An 18,832-nucleotide genomic window follows, 5' to 3' on the forward strand; every position below is an offset into this window, starting at 1 on the left:
TTTATAAGTAATACTTAGGGCTGTAAAATTATAAAAATTTTTTATCAAATTAATCAGAATTTTCAGTGGATTAATCAGGATTAATCACTATTTGCAATTACACCTGAATCCTAACCATTTTTTTTTTCTGAAATGCATACCAAAAGATAAATAACAGGACACAGATACATCATTTTCATGTATTGATTCATCAATACACAAGTTCTTTTTTTCTGAATTTCAAAAGTTTAACATTTACTTAGATCAAATTTACCTGAGCACTATATCAAACCATGCCATTTAACTACAGATAGTGTAAGAGTTTTAGGTGAACCAGTGGTTAAATATAGCCACATATCTATGAAATTATGCGTAGAGAAACTCGAAAGAATGAACCCAGAAACACAAACATGCGCCACCATCACATAAGCAGCACTCTGGGCACTCTTGTTTTTGGGAGGTGTTCATTTGCTCTGCAACTATACTTTAGGATCGATATTTTCACGTTCTGAAGGCTTCAAGTGCCAGTAAAACAAGTAAAAATGCATATGCTTTTCCAAACAGCTGTAATTTTCGCTGCATTGCATGTAGGCGTTCTGCGCATGCGCAGTGTGAAACACAGGACGCTATAACAGGAAGAAGCTCCAGCGTATCAACTACCAAAGTAGTCTCTGTTTATCGAGCTTGGCATGAATGTATTTGAGAGTAACTGGGGTAAAACCTTAAGCTTCTTCTGTGTTTTCGTCGCGGCGCTCGTCGCTGTTTTTTACTATCTTGAGAATTCAGAGATCGACGAGACTTTCCTGACCTGAATAATTTGTCACACAGCACATGCGTGAAATGAGTTAAAAATTTTGACGTAATTAACAACAAACAACTAATTAACGTCGTTAACGGGCTATCTTTGACAGCCCTAGTAATAATATAAAAAAAAAAAACATAAAAAAAAATCTATTAAATTTTTTCCCCCATTTAAAAGACAAGTGCATCTAGGATAGTAGGAAGAGAAAATTAAGGCATGGAGAGAGGCTAGGGTCTCAGAAGCAAGTTTACATGATTTTTTCAGGAATGAAGAGGAAGGAGGACAGGATGTCCATTCATCCATCAGAGTGTGATCTCTCAGAAGACTGTATGTTAGTGCTGTGCAGTGTGAGGCAGATGAACCTGTCATCAAGAAAAATAAGATCTTGCTGTAACGCTTCACCTGAGCGAGGTACTAGCAGTTCAGGCACTGTCGATGAGTTACGATTCATAGCCAAGGACCGTCTTACAACCAAAGCCTGCTGAGACACACGTGTGACCGAACAGATGTGGCTCTTTAATTGAAGACACTAACAGCAGCAACACTTGTGCTTGGAAAATTTACAAAAATGGGTTTACTTTCTTTTACTAGTTTTTCCATCCGAAACTTCAGTCACTCAAGTTGCATGATTTGAGGTCCCACTCATATATAAAACTAAACAGCAAGGCTTATTCAACACATGCCCAATAGCAATAGTTAGTCTTGCCATATAAAGCAGCACTAATGAAAGCAGTGTGCAAATAAAAGCACTTTATTTAGTTCACCATCTTCCACCGTTCATTTCAGGGTCTTCAAAGATAAAGATGATTTTCAAGAGCTCAGGTTGACAAAGACCAGGAAGAGAAAACCACTCGGTTGTTGCTATGCTACCACAATATCAAACACCAGGCAACTGTGAAAATATAATTTGATGATTTAATTCTTTAGAGTCTTATGTAAATAAAGTCGCGCTTTGCTGTTTACATAATCCCAGGGCTGCTAATGCTTCTTTGGGGGACTCGAGCCGTCGGCAGTACCCTTTCTGATTAATGAGTTGGAAATGCATTTGGGATGGGCTTTCCCTGACAACCGGGTTACACTAGTAATACATCACACTCAGAAGTGAGTGGGTACGGGGAAGAGGAGAGACACCTACAATGTTCAATCGACTGCTGACTTGATTTAAAGTATTAATACAATCCCATGATTCTTAGCAGCGGTATCGATCTTGTTTGCGTGTTGTTCAGACAGCATGTGTTTGTTGCCGTATTGAAGGTTTGTAATGTTGTCTGCAGCTCACATCGATCCCGAATGGGTCTTGAAGACGGTTTGTCGCCGAGGGTCTGTCACCACTGGTTTATCTTTCCTTCCTAAAGACCCTTAACAAATGATTTAGAGTAATAGACATAATACAATAGAGCAGAGCGCGCTAGAGATGCTCAACAAGACACGCCTACAGAAGTGCAGCTAAGTAACTCTGAGATCAGCCTGCTTCGAAACTGCAGAGGAATCCAGAATCCATTAGATTACACATTATTGGATTTTGAGAACATATGCCACTCCTGTATGGATTGTTATTCCATGCTGTCTACACATGTGCAGAAAAAAAACTAGTTTGAGACTATTTTAGTGGTGTTACATAAGGCTTATACATAGGGTCAGTGACCTAACAAACAAAGAATAATTAAATTACAACCACTTTATTTACATTACAATTTAAATTGTAATACATATATACATACGTACAATAAATATACATACATACGTACGTACATGCATGCATATATATATTCGGTACACACTTGCACCGTACCGAAAGTCTTGTACCGAAACGGTCCAGTACGAATACACGTAACGTTAAACCCCTAATATATATATATATATATATATATATATATATATATATATATATATATATATATATATATATAAATATAAATATATATAAATATAAATATATATAAATATAAATATATATAAATATAAATATATATATATATATATATATATATATATATATATATATATATATATATATATAAAAGGAATAGAATTCATTTGTAACATCATAAAAGTCTTTACAGTCACTTGTGATCAATTTAATGTGCCTTGCTGAATAAAATAATGCATTTCTTACAAAACTAAATAAATTGAACGAAAGACAAGACAACTGCAGAAACTTGAGGGAAAAAGTAGGGAAGATTGTAGGACTAACTGTTAAATAATGAAGAAGGGAACACAAGACCAGAAGGTTGTTCTGCAAGACAAGAAAAAAGATGTCCTGTGCCACAATAAAGATTTACAGCTGCTGCCCCAGACGGTTCGTATCAGTTGTTGTGAATCTTTCATATTTGAAAGACAAGATTACTGAAGCAGAAATCAGATTTGGTTCAAGAGTTCTGGGCTTCCATGTTTGGATATCACCCAGCTTCAATAGTGTTAGCCGTCACTGAAAACTTCACAAAAATCACACTGAGACCTTGAAGAAAGAGTCATTCTTCTGTTTGTAACTCATTTCATAACAGTCTTTCCCTTTCTGTGGAAGAAGAAAATCTATAACAGAGTCGAGAGGAAAAAAAAACTACAGATGTGCAAAAGTACATCTTGCCATAATGGACATGTCGGGGGATTGTATGAAAGCCTAGTTGGTTTTAAGGAAGCCTGGTATAATGAGGTTGACTCATGTCCAACACACAGCATTATGACACATTTTTGTGTTCAATAACAGCTCAATGAAGCACAACAGAACAGAGCAAGTCTCAAGATGCACAAAAGGCTATCCTTTAACTAAACAAAATCATCACAGACCACACAAAAACCAGACCTAATGCACAACAGATGACAATCACAGAAGTTCAAAAGGAACGGTCCTGAAATATATCGGTGAAAGCTTTGAATTTCTTACACATACACATAAATATCTATATATTTATCTATCTATCTACAAACACCAAGTAAATATTTTTTTCTAGAATAAAAACGGATAATCTAAAAAAAACAGAGCATAAAACACAGAAAAGAACGCACATTTCAAAACACTAAAAAAGGCAATTTGACACACAGGCCTCAGAGGGAAGCCGGGAGTGTTTGTCAGGGTGATGATGCTGAATCACAGGGCAGACAGTGTCACTCTTTCTATTAGTTAGCTGAGAGATGGTGAACTCCAGGGAGGTAGACAGATGACGCACTTTCACTCCTATCATTCTCCCTGCATGCCGTCACTACAGGAGCACACAAGATCAAGAAATGCAATTAACTGTCAAAGACAAGCAAGTCATGGGCTACGAAAACACTCATGAGATTGCTCCATACATTTCGCCACAAACAAGCCGAGCAGGTTAGTGGAGGAAAGGAGACTAATTTGCTATATGAAACGTTCATAGAGTCAGAGGATGAAGGATGTTGCAGCTGTTCCCTTTTCTGGTTGCATTACTGATTATTTTCATATTTGTGTCAGATCATTTAAGCACATAAATCTAATCTACTAACACAATTGCATGCAAGATACAGTTGCTGAAAGCAAGCTTGTTTTCCCACTAATAAAATCTCAACCGGTTGTGTTTCGCAGGAACCATGGTGAGCAAGGACGCTGGTAAATGCCCGCTCACCAACTCTGAGTCAGACTCGGAGGCAACGGCAGCATCCATGGCCCTGGAGGTCAAAGGATCATTGGATGAAAGCCGGCAGGTGCGCAAGCGCAACAAAGCCCTTCAGGTGCGCTTCAAGGACATCTGCGAGGCGCAGAATGAACAGGCTGCTGCGGCCCGAGGGGAGAAGCCGGTCTACAAGGTGGCGTACCGCAAGTACATGACTGTCCCAGCTCGTAGATCAATCCCCAATGTCACCAAAAGCACCGGAGTGCAAACATCACCGGACCTTAGGAAGCGTTACCAGACTTTTCCATTTGAGAGGAAGAAAGGACATACGGTCAAGCATGCCGCTGTGGTGGAGAGCTGTAAGGACCAGGACGATGGGTTTGTAATTGATGTAAAGAGGGCGAAAGCTACCGAGGCAGGTAGGGAGTGTGTACCCACTCAAAATGTGAGGAAAACAAAAGCATTAATGCACACCAGCAAGTGTGTCGCAACCATAGAGCAGCATCCACAAGCCAGGGACTATCTGAAGAGAACAGATGGGCCTTGCTCGGACGCTCTGGTTCTCCCTTGTCCGACAGATGGGTCAACAGCAGGTACAGAAAACTCGGACTATCAGATCTGTAGCGTCAGAAGTAAACACAGTAAGGGCTTTCAGGGAGACTCTGAAACTCTTGATCGCTCAGGCAAGCTGCATTTACTGAACTCTGGGGAGAGCGGTGGGAATATTCTAGAGGATTCCTCCTCCAAAGTGACAGGACCCATCGCGTGGAACTCCCTCACGCAGGTGGAGTGCCTGGAGAGTCCATCCGAGCGGACCAAACGCAAGAAGACTCTGCAGCTCAATGGCCTGCAGTCACAGACACTGCCACGGACCAGGTGCACTACGCAGGTCCAGTGTCACGTGGGCACGCTGTCCGCTCGACCGCTGGGGGCCGTGGAGGCGGCAGTGCCGTTGACCCCAGCCTCTTCTACAGCCGTTCCCATGCCAGCGCCTCCATGCAGGGGCGGCACAGGATCAGGAACTCTACAGACTGATAATGAGGTGTGCAAGCAGATAGTGCCTGTCAATCAGGATGGGGAAGTTAAAGCGCAGCTCCAAGCCATGGAAAACATGATCAGCTCCAGCCAGGAAACCATCAAAGTGCTACTGGGTGTCATTCAGGAGCTGGAAAAAGGAGAAGCTCACCGAGAAGGGTAAGAAGATATACATTAACCAGCATGCAATGTGTACAATGAAATTCTGTGCCAAAAGAACTGCATCAAGCAGAATTGCAACAAATGCAATTGAACCACAATTGATTACTTTTTTGTTTCTGTGTATTTATGAAACTATTCCAAGACAGAGATCATGACCTCAGTGCCACATATTGTTTGGTTCACAAAGTGTTATACTAGGTCAAATTAGAATGGATGAGTACAACTTTGTTTGGTTAGCAAGACTTCAAAGGGTTCATATGATGCTTTTTTAAGATCATTATTTTGTGTATTTGGTGTGACAGAATATGTTGACTTGCTTTAATATTTAAAAAAACACATTATTTTTTAAATAATGTACATTATTGTAGGTCCTCTATCCCCCAGTTCTCTCAAACACATAATTTTCTATATATATAAAAAAAAAAAACTCATGACAAACGCAGTCTGCTCTGATTGGCCCAGTGCATTGTAACTGGCCGAACACCGCAAGAGCTCTTTAGAAATGTAACGCCCTTTTCCATAATTGCGAGCTTCATCTTTCAGAATAAATGTGAAGACCTTAGTCCTTAGTTTTACCATGAGTTCAAGCCCAGAATGGGAACAGAGTGGCGTGACGGTCACAGTGATGAAGCTGTCTTTCTCTGCGTGAACATTTTGGCCGCTTACGCAAATATTTCCACATGGTGACGTAAACACGTGGGTGCATGTTTGAATGAGCCGTATTAGGGGTGTGTGGCAAAGTCTTACTTTTATCTTTATCAAACTTAAATAATCTCTTTGGATTTGAGACATTAGTCTTTGCAACTTTACAGACCACCTTCATGCACCAAGAGCTTGTCACACTCTAAAGAGAAAGGAAAAATTTAAATCGCATCATATGACCCCTTTAAGGGAAGTACTCGATTTCATATAAATTCTCTGCCAACAGAACTGCACCAAGGAGTTCCTCACTTCCCCACAGGCTTCCACCAAATTTGTTTAATGCACCAACTAGCCATGATGCACGTTGTTCACAAAGTTGACCTAAAGATGGATTACTTTGGTTATCTCTATGCGTTTATCCATGGGATACAAGTAACTATTTCCAACACATACAACATTAAGTCGGTCCCGTGCATTGTTTGGTTCTCAAAGTGCAATAGCAGGTGCAGTTAGGATGGATGCATATTTGCTTGGTTAGCAAGACTCAATTTCTGCGCCAAAAGAATTGTACCAAGTAGAATTGCATTTCCCCAGACATTTACAACTCAAGCCAACTGCAATGTTTGAATGCACCAACAAACCACAATGTAACTTTTTCGGAAAGCTGACCTAAATATGGATTAATCTGGTTGTCTCTGTGCGTTAATGCATAAAATAAACTATTTAAACAAAGAAAACATTACTTCAGTCTAACCTATTGTTTGGTTCTCAAACTCCATAGTACGCCTAATTTGGACAGATGAGTACAGCTTTGGTTGGTTAGAAAGACTTTTGGTTGGTTAGTAAGAAAGGGAGCACTCGGTTTCATAAATATAAAATTCTGTGACAACATAATTGAAATTCCACACAGGTTTCCCAAAACATCCACACACCAATGCACGCCAACTACAATGTGTTGAAAACGCCAATGAATCACAACGCACACTGTTTGGAAAGTTGTCAAAGATGGATTACCTTGGTTGTTTCTATGCATTTATGCAAAAAACTATTCCAACAACAAAAGCATGACATCAGTTTGAGTATCACCATTTGGGTCTATAGATAAATTAGTTTAATTAGGATGGATTAGTGCATCTGTGGTTGGTTAGTAAGATTTTAAGGGCAGCAATCACGAAAGAATAAGAATTGATTTTTGTGCCAACAGAACTGCACCAAGCAGAACTGTATTTCCCTAAACATCTACAACTCATGCCAACTACAATGTGTTGAAATCACCAACAAACTAATGTACACTGTACAGAAAGTTGATCTGAAGGTGATTACTTTGGTTTTCTCTATGGTTTTCTAAACATTGAATCAGTCCCAGTAATTGTTTGGTTCTTAAACTTACTGCTTTAATATTATATATATATATATATATATATATATATATAATCTAAAGTCAAGGTAATTCAAATTCAAAACCACTGAAGGTAAAACACCAGTAGACTATTATTAGGCCTAACTTTCAGCCTGTCAGCATGATGCAAACATGAAATTTCAGACACACAGTACTTGTACTTTACATGTATTTATTCGATTTTGCTGTTGTATTATCTGAGTAAACATGGTCGTGTTTGACTGCTGCGCTCGCATCTCTTGCAGCTCCTTATACATGAAACAGCATTCTAAAAAACCTAAAGTTAAAAGTTCAACTCTCATCTTGTATTTTTTTCCTATTTCACTGCTCAGATAGCATCATTCTGTGTGAGAGCGTCACGTGAGAGGTTAATCACATGCACTGACATGCAGATGGATCATTGTTTTCTTATTTCTGTAAACACTGGCGCATTTTTAAAGTGTCTAATTCTAACGCTTGGTAATATTTCTATTCAAAATCGTAACTACTCGATTAAAAAAAAAAATTGTGGGAAAACATTACATTCAAATTAATCAATAAAACTGGAAAAATCACCCAGTCCTACTGCTATAGTAGGTCTAATTAGTATAAATAAGTGCATTTTTGGTTGGTTAGCGAGACTTTCAGGGCAGCATGCTTTTTCATATTGACTTTCATCACCATGGACTCAACCTGGGAAATGTGCTGGAGGCCTTCTAAATACTGTTTATTTAATGATGCCAAAAGCCCTTCTACTTTCAAGAGCACCTATTTAATCTAACAATTGAATCCACTCCAAATCAAGGCAGAGACATTAAGCAATGACAACCCTTTTTTAAGAGTGTAGATAAAGGCGATAAAATGTACAAAGACCTCACAGAGGAGAAGATTCCGCAGTATATTTAGATTAAACAGACACTGACTAATTTACTGTACACATGCAGGATATTTACATACATAACAGCTGAATATATACTGTCAGTGATAAACCAGTTCATTCCCACAGCAGGATATCATGCAAATCAGCCTAAACTCTCGCTTTAAACTAATCCAACACTGCATTTAGCATAACACACTGATTAGTTCAGCATTTAAACACAAAACTGTACAACATTTAGTAAGACCCTTATAAGGTTGGTTTGCACGCAATTTAGAAAAACACAAGACTAAATTTTATGTTTATGGGTAGTAAGGATAAGGGAAAACCAAACCGTGAGTTTGCACAGGAAACAGACCCAATCTCCCACATATTCACAAATATTTTCCTAAAGATACTTTGGGATGTAAGCACTGGAACCCTGCCATGATAGAGATTAAAAAACGGCATTAATTACCTGCAAGACTACATGTCTTCCTTATGCTGCATTTCCACCAAAATTACCCAGAACATTTGTACCAGGAACTTTTTCCCCCCAGACTTACTGCTTTCTGTGTTTCCACCGCGGTGTAAAGTACCGGGAAGATTAGGCAAATAGACCTGTGACGTAGGTCTGCGTGCATTTCTCAATGAAAAATAGTATCTGATTTTGGACGTGCATCCTCGGTAGTTCAGACTTGGGAGTGTGATGTCCGCGACGACGCAAACCCGGTAATTCTGCAAACAGCAGCGTACTTGATAACTTCAGTCAGCTGACCTTGACTACTGCAATTTTCCTCACTGTACATTTACAATAAAACGAATAGGATATCAAATACCACTGCCTCCTTTCATTTTCATTTAAACATAATAACAGCTGCAGAAATGTTCTTAGTTCAGGGAAATGTGTATATACAGCCATTACAATGAAACAAAATATATAAATTTGCCTTTTTGATTTTCATTTTAACATATATATAAATTTAATACAAACCAAAGATAATCTGTTAGATTTACCCAAAACTAATGATATTTTTTCTTAATCATGAAAGAGACATCAGAGCCAGCGGCAGATATCAGAAGGTCTAGCCGAGGTGAGGCTGCTCTCGGCGGATACATGATCGAGTGGAGCTGACCGTCTCCGAAACACATTTTTAAATAGGCGCTGTCTTTATAAATAAACCACAGATTTGAGTTTTAAACAACTCTCACTTGAAATACTTTTCAAATTACATTTTATGACACAATAACAGTAATATTTTGAAAATGATCTGAAATGATGGTGGTTGAACCCAAACAATGCTGCGGGAACTCAACCAATCAGGATGTTAAGCGCCAAAGCCCCGCCCCCAAAAGTTCCGGAACTTTGAAAAAGTACCACCTTGCAACCAGGGACATTCTGATGGGCATTTTTTTTTTTTCACCCGGAACTTTATTTAGCTCCTGGTTCCTGCGGTTGAAACACACCAAGTACCAGGCCAAAGTCCCTAGTTCCTGGGTAAAGTTCCTACTGGAAACGCAGCATTATATACTTGAAGCACAATTAAGGTCACAGCAAGAACAGTAAACAACTGATCCAGAGGATGATCAGGAAACTAGACATCATCATCACGAGGATGATTAGAGATCCGCTCAAGCACACACTCTGAGAATCATGGGACAAAGAACCGCTGACTGATCAAAACAACATATTTTGCATAATAGAAATGCATTATGCAGTGAATTATTAATTTTAGCCTGATATTATAAAGTGCTCATCTAAACATCTAATGGCCCGCTTTACATAAAAGCCTTGACAGAAAAACAAATGATACTCAACCTAGGTTGCAGAGGGGGAATTTTCAAGCATTGCCCAAGTAAACGCCTCAGAGGTGCCATATGAATACTGCTTTTCCAGATATTACACTTCAAGTAATATTTTAACGTGTTCTCAAGGCAATACAATGAGTTTTCAATTCCACAGCTCAGATTTGAGAAAGTGCATTTTCCTGTATTCAGCGCAGAAAGAGTTAATGCTTGTGTGGATACGCAACATTAGTCTCATTCCACACACTCAGAAATGTCAATCGCATGACAAAAGACTGGAGGACGTAGGTGAATGTATTCATAATTACATCTGCTACATTACCGCCGGCGTGATGTTACTTTTCAATATGTTCAAAAGCATGCTTCAGACAAAGATGTATAGAAAGAGGCGCTTGACTCAAAAACATGTGGTGCTGTAGCTAATCATGGTAAAAAGTGTGGTGTGCAGTAGATAATGATCAAAAACAAACATGGAGTGATTTGTGGAAACAAACCAACCTAATCATTTCTTTATCATTTTCAATACATAGAACATACTTTTAGACATGGCCTTGGTCAGGAGTTCTAAATAAAATATCAAATATTATATTGTTAATATCAAAGGAGAGAAAGTTTTTCCTCAAAGATATATAGCTATGAAGGTATAAGTCAAGGTATCCAAATGATATCCAAAATTAAACATTTTATACTGCATATTTAATCAATAATATATTTGAAATCGATAATTTCAGGAATCAAATCAATTCAATAATATTTAACTCACTAGATTATCAAAAACATTAAAACATTCAATAAAAAAATAAATAAATGTGGTAAATATATGCAATATTAATAATACTTTCAGACATAATGAGGTTAAAACAAATGGTATTGTTATTAAAAGTTATTGTTATTTAAAAATTTGGTTTAAATATGAAATATCTACCATTTTGCAGCATAATTTCAGCTGGTTGACATTTCTATAAACCCTCATTATTTTTTAAAAATGTGAAGAAAAAAAAAATTAATACTTTTGAGTCCTACAAAAAAAAAAAAAAAAACATTCGGGCAGAACTCATCCATACAGAAAATTGGACATTACAACATTTGTTATTGAGAATAATTACTTCTGACAATTACGGTTTCTCTGTGCATCTGTTTAAATGATAATCGATAAAGTCTGCACAAATAATATGCAGCCCTCCTTCGTGGGAGAATTCAACTTCTGTCCGAAAGGTCTTCTTTCTCTCTCTCTATTGGGATAAAACATAATTGGCTTCCTTTTTACATTCCAACACATTACCTCCCGTGCAGTGCCAGCTGCTCCGGAGGGTTCGGCCTGATCACCGCCGGCAGCCAGAGCCTTGTGACAGACATTATTCTGCCTTCCTCCTGCCCTCCTGTCCAACCTCAGGCTCCCAGCAACTGTGCTATACATCACTGTCCCCATTAGGCATGGGAACTAGCCTCAGACGAACCCCACGCATCAGCAAACAGCACATCACATGCTCTCATTAGAGCCAAAATGGCTGTTGGTGTGCTGCTCTTTTACACGATGAGCCCCGCAGTTTGACCTTTTAAAGGAGGCCGGTGCAGAGCTCAGGAGAGGGGGTGTTGAGATGTAGATAGACCGCCGTTGACTGCCCAAAATGAGCTCTGGACTGTTGTTACCGACCAAAAAAACTGAGTCAGAGTCTCTCTGAGTATCAGAGAAGCAGACCGTTCTCACACTGAACCATTCGCTGCACAGTCCAGTCACAATTAAATAGTTCACTGCAAATGAAATTGTATGTTTTATATATTTCAAAAACATATACATTTCAGATATCACTGGATTATTAAAAATAAATATTACTGAATAGCCAAAAAATAAATAAATAAATAAATAAAATGAACAAACATTGGGTGATTTTGAATAAATCAGCTATCACTGGTTGCCCACTGAAGCTAAGCAGGGTTGAGCCTGGTCAGTACCTGGATGGGAGACCTCCCTCATGCACCATCACAAGAAGCACTATCACAAAGATGAATCCACGAGATTAATCAAAAGGAGAATTTATTTTTAATTTTACATTAATGTTTAAATTGAGATTTACAAGGAATATTTCAACTGCTACTATGTAAAAGGGAATACAAAAAAGCACCTTGTTTGATGTGTTTGCAAACCAAATGTTATTGCACTTTTGATCATACAGCTGTATTTTACAAATAAAATTGCACAGTAGACTACTTTTGAATTAATTATAGAATTTTGCTCATAAAAAAACAACAACAGAAAAATCATTCAATTAAAAATGTATCATCATTCAATTAAAAATGTATCATTGCCCAGCACTAAAAGTGTTGAAAAAAGGGGTTATTTTGGGTCAAAGGGATAACACCAAACCCGTTAAAGCTTTGTTTGTCTTCGGAAAAGAATTTAAGATATTTTGGATGAAAGCCGGGAAGCTTGTGATTGTCCCATAGACTGCCAAGTAAATGCCACTGTCAAGGTCCAGAGAAGTATGAAAGACACCATCAGAATAGTCCATCTACCATCAGTGGTTCAACCGTTACGTTATGAAGCGATGAGAATATGGTTTGTACATGAAGAAATAAAAAAATACTGGCTTTAATCAACAATTCGTCTCCTCTGTCTCTCTCCACATCAGCGTAGCGCCACATGAGCCATATGGAGAATATGAGCTGAATGCAGGCAGTGAACGCTCTTCTGTTTCAGCTCTGCCACAAGAATATGTTTTCTACATTTATTTACTCTTTGATTTGACAGAAAACAGTGCATCCTTGTGGCGTGGCTGACACAGAAGAGCATACGCTGCCTGCGTTCAGCTCATATTGTGCAAAAATGTGATGCGGAGGGACACAGTGGAGACCAATTGTTGAATAAAGTCGTTATTATTGTTAAATTTAGTACAAAATTTATATTTTGGGGTGGAGTAACCCTTTAAAAACCATGAGCAAAACAGTGGTTTAACTACCAACATGTACCAAACTATATATCTCTGACTTGAAATTGTAATCAAAATAAAAATTAAATGTATGCATTTAGCAGACGCTTTTATCCAAAGCAACTTACAGTGCATTCAGGCTATCAATTTTTACCTATCAAGTGTTCCCGGGGAATCGAACCCCCAACCTTGCGCTTAATAAGGGAATGCTCTACCAATTGAGCAACAGGAACACTTATAACTTATTCATAATTTAGCTCTTTCAGCAGAAGTCTAGTTATTGTTTTATGCCCAAAAAACTATTTTGTATGTTTAAGAAAACTGTGATATGAATTGAAACTATTTTCTGTACTAATCAACAGGATGCCAGAGATGCTGTCAATACAGCTCAACTTCTATTCAACCCCTAATATTCCTGCATTGAGAGACTCAGATCGACAGACAGATCATCAGAGCTATTGATCACTCCGTTGGTTTCCCATCAGTCTGACATTGGCCCTCCATCACAGGATCGTCGGACGGGGCAACGGGTCGCCAGAAAAGCAATCATTACGACGACAGGCAGTAATTACTAATGGCAGCCAACAGTGAAAGTAAAGCTTCTCAGATTTTTGGACACTTGCAGTGAACACTTGTTGACGAAAGGAGATTAATGCTATTTGTTTTAGCATTTATTAATGTTAGAAATATTCATCTTCGAGACTATAGCATAATCCTGCTGGAGGGAGTAAACAGGACAGCGTCAAAGCTACCAAACAAACACATACGAGAGACTAGGAATCCGATGTAAACACTGACTGCTGTACACTGAGATCGGCTTCAGAACCAAAGATCCCCAAACTGCAGGCATTATAGAGCTTCAAAGTTTTTATTTTCAATTAAATATGGTGTAAATAAGATTTAAACTCTTGCTGTATGCATAAACCATTTAAGTCTGACAAACCTTCAATACGCAAAACTCTAATTACTCATTTCAGAGACATAAATCACAAAGATTAATAACTAGCAATTTAGTAAGTGAATGAGATGTTAAGGAAACACTCAGCAAGGCAGCATTGAACTGATCAAAAGACAGTAAAGACATTTATTATAAAAGAAAATATTGAGCAGCACAACTGTTTTCAACACTAATAATAATAATCTGAATTATTTCTGAAGGATCATGTGACTGAAGCAATAAAGCTGAAAATTCAGCTTTTATCACATGAATAAATTATACTTTACGATATATTCAAATAGAAATTAGTTATTTAACATTTTAATTGTTTTTACTGTATTTCTGATCAAATAAATGCAGCCCTGCTGAGCAGTTCTTTCAAATTAATATTTCAGCAGTGGAGAACATGCATTTATTTTGCAGATGCTTTTATCTAAACAAGGAATACAAGGCAATCCATCCTAAGATTTAAAATTTTTCCGTGTGTTTTTGCATGCAATCACTTCATGTCATCATTTCTAAATTACACTGCAAACTCAGAGTAATCTTAGAGAAAATACACATTATTTTACCATGATGCTGAAGACAGTGAGCTCGCGCTGAAAAACAAGGCTCAAACGGTCACTAGAAACAGAGCAAACCTCCAGTGATTGACAGTTAAGTGACTATAATGAGATGCATTCTAGTTTATGTATAATTTATTCAGTATTTGAATAACGGTTTTGTTTTTCATGCTGTTAAGAGCGCCGACGTGAAGCTGATTGCTGATTTACAAAACAGTGATGAAGTAATTCAGGAACACAGCTCTGCGCTTCAACAAACATTACACATTACAGAATATGATTGAATCAAATATTTACATACAAAGTTCTACATTTGAAAAATAAAAAAAGAGCGATAAAAGTGAACAGCAAAAATTAGAGGACAGCAACCGAGAAGATCTCACGAATGAGAAACCTCTGAAATCAAGCTCTGGTTTAGTTAATGAACTTCCCTTTTCCCCCTGAGCTCAGTCTATTTTAGGTGAGGATGATCACATCAGCAGAAATGATATCACGCCCGTCTGGACGAACCCAGTGGATTTTGGGAAGGAATTAGTGTCCACTGGTCTAAATGCACACATGAACTCTCCTGTCTGATCATATTCCTTGTTCACCGCTGGCCGGAGGCTCGTGTGAACACAGACTACATGTACAATGGACACAGCTGCATTCTTCTATGGTTGGGCAATGTCTAATTATGTTCCTGTGCACTCTGTACAGGGTTAAAGGACAAGAGGAGACAACTGAAATAAAGGAATTCAACAGAAATTTCTATACAATTAAAGAAAAATGTCTTGGCCGAAAATGACCAGTAAAAGAGTGTTTTTTTGTTTTGTTTGTTTTTTGTTTTTTTACAGTCTAAGTTGAATGAAAATAATAATAAATAATAATAACAATAATTATAATAATACTTATACTTGAAAAAAAGTATATATGAAAAAAAAGAATAAAAGAAAGAAAATATTATAATATATGGAGTAAAACTATAGGAAAAAATAAAGTAAATTACAATCAATATTGCAATTAAGAGAGTAGAAAATGCATTATATATATCAATTTATTATTTAGCAAAAACATTTTTTTTAATCTTACCAACCCAAAGAAAGCTCAATAAAAAGACCTGTTGTCTCGACATTACATTTGCCACAAAAAAAAAAATATATCAACAATCAATAAAGCTTGCATGAACTATTTGAATTTCATTGTAAAATTCAGTCTCTTGTTCAGTTTTTATTTCAACCAGGATGCTACCTTAAAAGGCAGCTGCCTAAGTGCACAGAAGCAGAGCTATATGCAACATCCATCAGCACATATTAGCTCCTGTAAGCAGACAAAGCAGCACGATTTGACATTTCTGCAGCGTTGCCGTGCAGAAACACCAGGATTTGAAGGCCGTTCTGTTCTCTGGTTTCTGATTACACTCACAAACACAGCCGGTGTCCCGCGTGTCCTCTGCAGAACGGCGGTGTGAGGAATGCTAACAAATCTTTCCCGCCGCGTGTATTGACCGTGAGCTGATAATGAGGGCCGACAGGGTGAACGGGGAGGCGGAGCGGCCAAACCGCCTGTGTAATGACTCGTCCTCTCTCTCTTTATCTCCTCACAGGCTCTCCTATCGGACCGGACAGGACACGGCCAACTGCGACACGTGTCGGAACAGCGCATGCATTATTTACAGGTTAGTTGATGTATTTTGTTTCCAGCCCAAGCGAGTGAGATACACAAGCATGCTGCGCTAATAAAGCTCAACTGCAGCCTGATCACAGATTGTGTGAGTAATGAGCGAGATAAAGAGAGGAAATACTGCTGCTGACAGGAAGGTGTAGGCTATTCAACAAAGGACCTTAGTGGGACACCCTCATCACAGGACCTGGCACAACATTATCTGGATGTGGAATAGGAAAAGTTCATCTGAGTATTCAAATGTGGTCATTATTTACTCACACTCCACACCTGCAGATCTTAAAAGTATAGCCTAGGTTTAGATCTTAAAGATCCTGAACAAACGGGAGTCTTGACACTCACTCACACACCAACAATAATCAGTTCAAAGCTTCTGAGTCACCTGTAGAGACGAAGAAATCACAGCAGAAAGGTATGTCTGAGTGTGTGAAGGTCAGGCTGTGTTTTTGTCTCTAAAGGAGCAATGATAGCTGAAGTACGTGCATGAGGGATTCTGGGTAATTGACAGGTAGCAATCGCCAAGAGAGCTTCTTGTGTGGAAAGCAAAATTGTGTTATGCGAGGTTTCAAAAAACTTGAAAGCACATGAGTCACAGGATCGACGTAGATGATGCCTGTTGTTCTGTTTCTGGGAGAATTAGCCATTTAACATGCATGCAAAGCTGAAAAAAAGAGCGGTTTCATTGTGATGTCATGCATAAGACAATCAACGTGAGAAGCGTCTCAGAGGACAGCTAAGAATGCTGCAGACAGAACGAGACTCCCTGCTGATCACAAGCAACATACACACAATCAAACTGAGCAGCTCTATCTGAAGCACAGCGAAGGATTTAACACACACACACCCCAGTGAAAACACTCGACAGGAGAAACACACTGGACAGATCATTACTTCAGCTAGCAGCCCAGTTCATGTCAGGGAACCGCTGAGTTCTGGATAAGTATAATAAATATTGATATTAAATATTGAAATTGTATGTGTGTGTGTGTGTGTGTGAAATTACAATTAATGTAATTATATTTAATTATAATGCATTAACTTAATTCATATTTTAATATAATTTAAATTAATATAATTACACATATATTAAAACGTATTAAAATACAATGAAATAATACATTATAAAATGTATAGTATAATATTTTAATTATTAAATTGATTAAAATCATATTCATATTTTATTGATTTACAGTATATTCATATTAATATACTTTTTTTTACTTTTTATAATCGTATTTTTTTATAATTGTTATTTAAATGTATCACTTATTTCTATCTATGTTTTTGATGCATTTGATATTTTTATTATATTTTGCTGTGTAAAGTCGAACAGTCTCAAATGTAAAGTTGCTCGTCAAACACTGCTATCTGTGTCTCTTGTGTGCATGTGTTTTTCTTGTTCCCATCCACATAAATCATGCTAATAGAGTTCAGTCTGAAGGAGCTAAAGTGTTCTACTTAGCATAATATGTTAGGGAGGAGAAATCTCATGAGCTCAGATCACTGCTCTTCAGTCCGAGTAAGTGTGCACGCAACATGAAGCACTTCTGAACAAACTGAAGCCAAATGATTCACTAAAAATGATTTGTTGTGAACAGAAATTAACTCAATTTAGAAATTGGCACCAAGGCAGTGGTGTTACCTAAAATTATTTTTAAAAAGTGTTTTTGAAAACAGAAATAAAATGTAATACAATTTTAAACAAAGTTGTATTATAAAGTTATAAAAAAAAAAATATTTTTTTTAAAATGTTTCTAAAAATGATGATGCACAAGACAATGTTAACCAAAAATATGCTTGTTAATGAAATAAACCAGAATATTTAATGCAAAATGTAAATATAAAACTATAAAAAAAAGCTTAATAGAAAACTATATAAACAAAATAATAATATAAATATAATACAAACAAAAACTAATTAGTGGACAAAAAAAAAAGTAAAAATAAATAAATACTATAATTTCATAGAAATTCTAAAATAAATGTGGCACGACTGTGTGGACACTTTACCCCAAAAAAACAATCAATCAATCAATCAATCAATCATCCAATATGGCAGACAAGTAGAGAGAAATGCTGATTATTAATATTCTGTGATAACAGAATATGCGTTATTGTAAAAACAAGTTAAATCTAATTAACCTGACTATGTTTCATGCGTTTCTTTTTCTGCTTGTATAGTAGAGAACCGCGCATCAATCATCTCATGTCAAACTCTATTATAATCGACTGTAAAGCGAGGCTCGTATGCAGTGCATTATTTGTGTGGCGTCCAGAGATGCAGCCTATGCAGAGCGTTTCAAATCAACAAGAACACTGACTTTTCTTGCAATATCTTGATTCCAAGGAAACGGATTAATGCACAGCAAGCGTTTTAAACACAGTGTGCGGTTGCTCACGAGGGTGTATTTCAGGCACAAAGCCACTTCACCTAGCCAACAGCAGTGTTTCAGGCTTCAGTTTCTCAGTTTAACCTTCTGCATCTCTCCACCTCTCATTTCCTGCATC

At 37.5% G+C, this 18,832-nt stretch overlaps 2 protein-coding genes across 5 annotated transcripts in view; one reads left to right on the forward strand and one right to left on the reverse strand.

Annotated features, from left to right (window-relative positions):
- Window positions 1-18,832, reverse strand: part of LOC128025507 (dedicator of cytokinesis protein 1) — a 207,708-nt gene that overhangs the window by 85,070 nt on the left and 103,806 nt on the right. The window lies entirely within an intron of this gene.
- The window catches only part of LOC128025514 (inhibitory synaptic factor 2A-like), a 36,638-nt gene that overhangs the window by 7,246 nt on the left and 10,560 nt on the right, over window positions 1-18,832 (forward strand). The window contains exons 2-3 of one of the 2 annotated variants that reach the window (XM_052611945.1): window positions 4,329-5,550; window positions 16,248-16,319. In XM_052611945.1, the coding sequence (XP_052467905.1) occupies window positions 4,334-5,550; window positions 16,248-16,319 (1,289 nt within the window). In that variant the 5' untranslated portion in view covers window positions 4,329-4,333. Of the gene's footprint in view, window positions 1-3,777; window positions 5,551-16,247; window positions 16,320-18,832 lie in introns of those variants that run through there. The other variant, XM_052611946.1, reaches the window with a different exon arrangement.

The sequence above is a fragment of the Carassius gibelio genome, chromosome A12, assembly GCF_023724105.1.
Source record: "Carassius gibelio isolate Cgi1373 ecotype wild population from Czech Republic chromosome A12, carGib1.2-hapl.c, whole genome shotgun sequence".
Lineage (NCBI taxonomy): Eukaryota > Metazoa > Chordata > Actinopteri > Cypriniformes > Cyprinidae > Carassius > Carassius gibelio.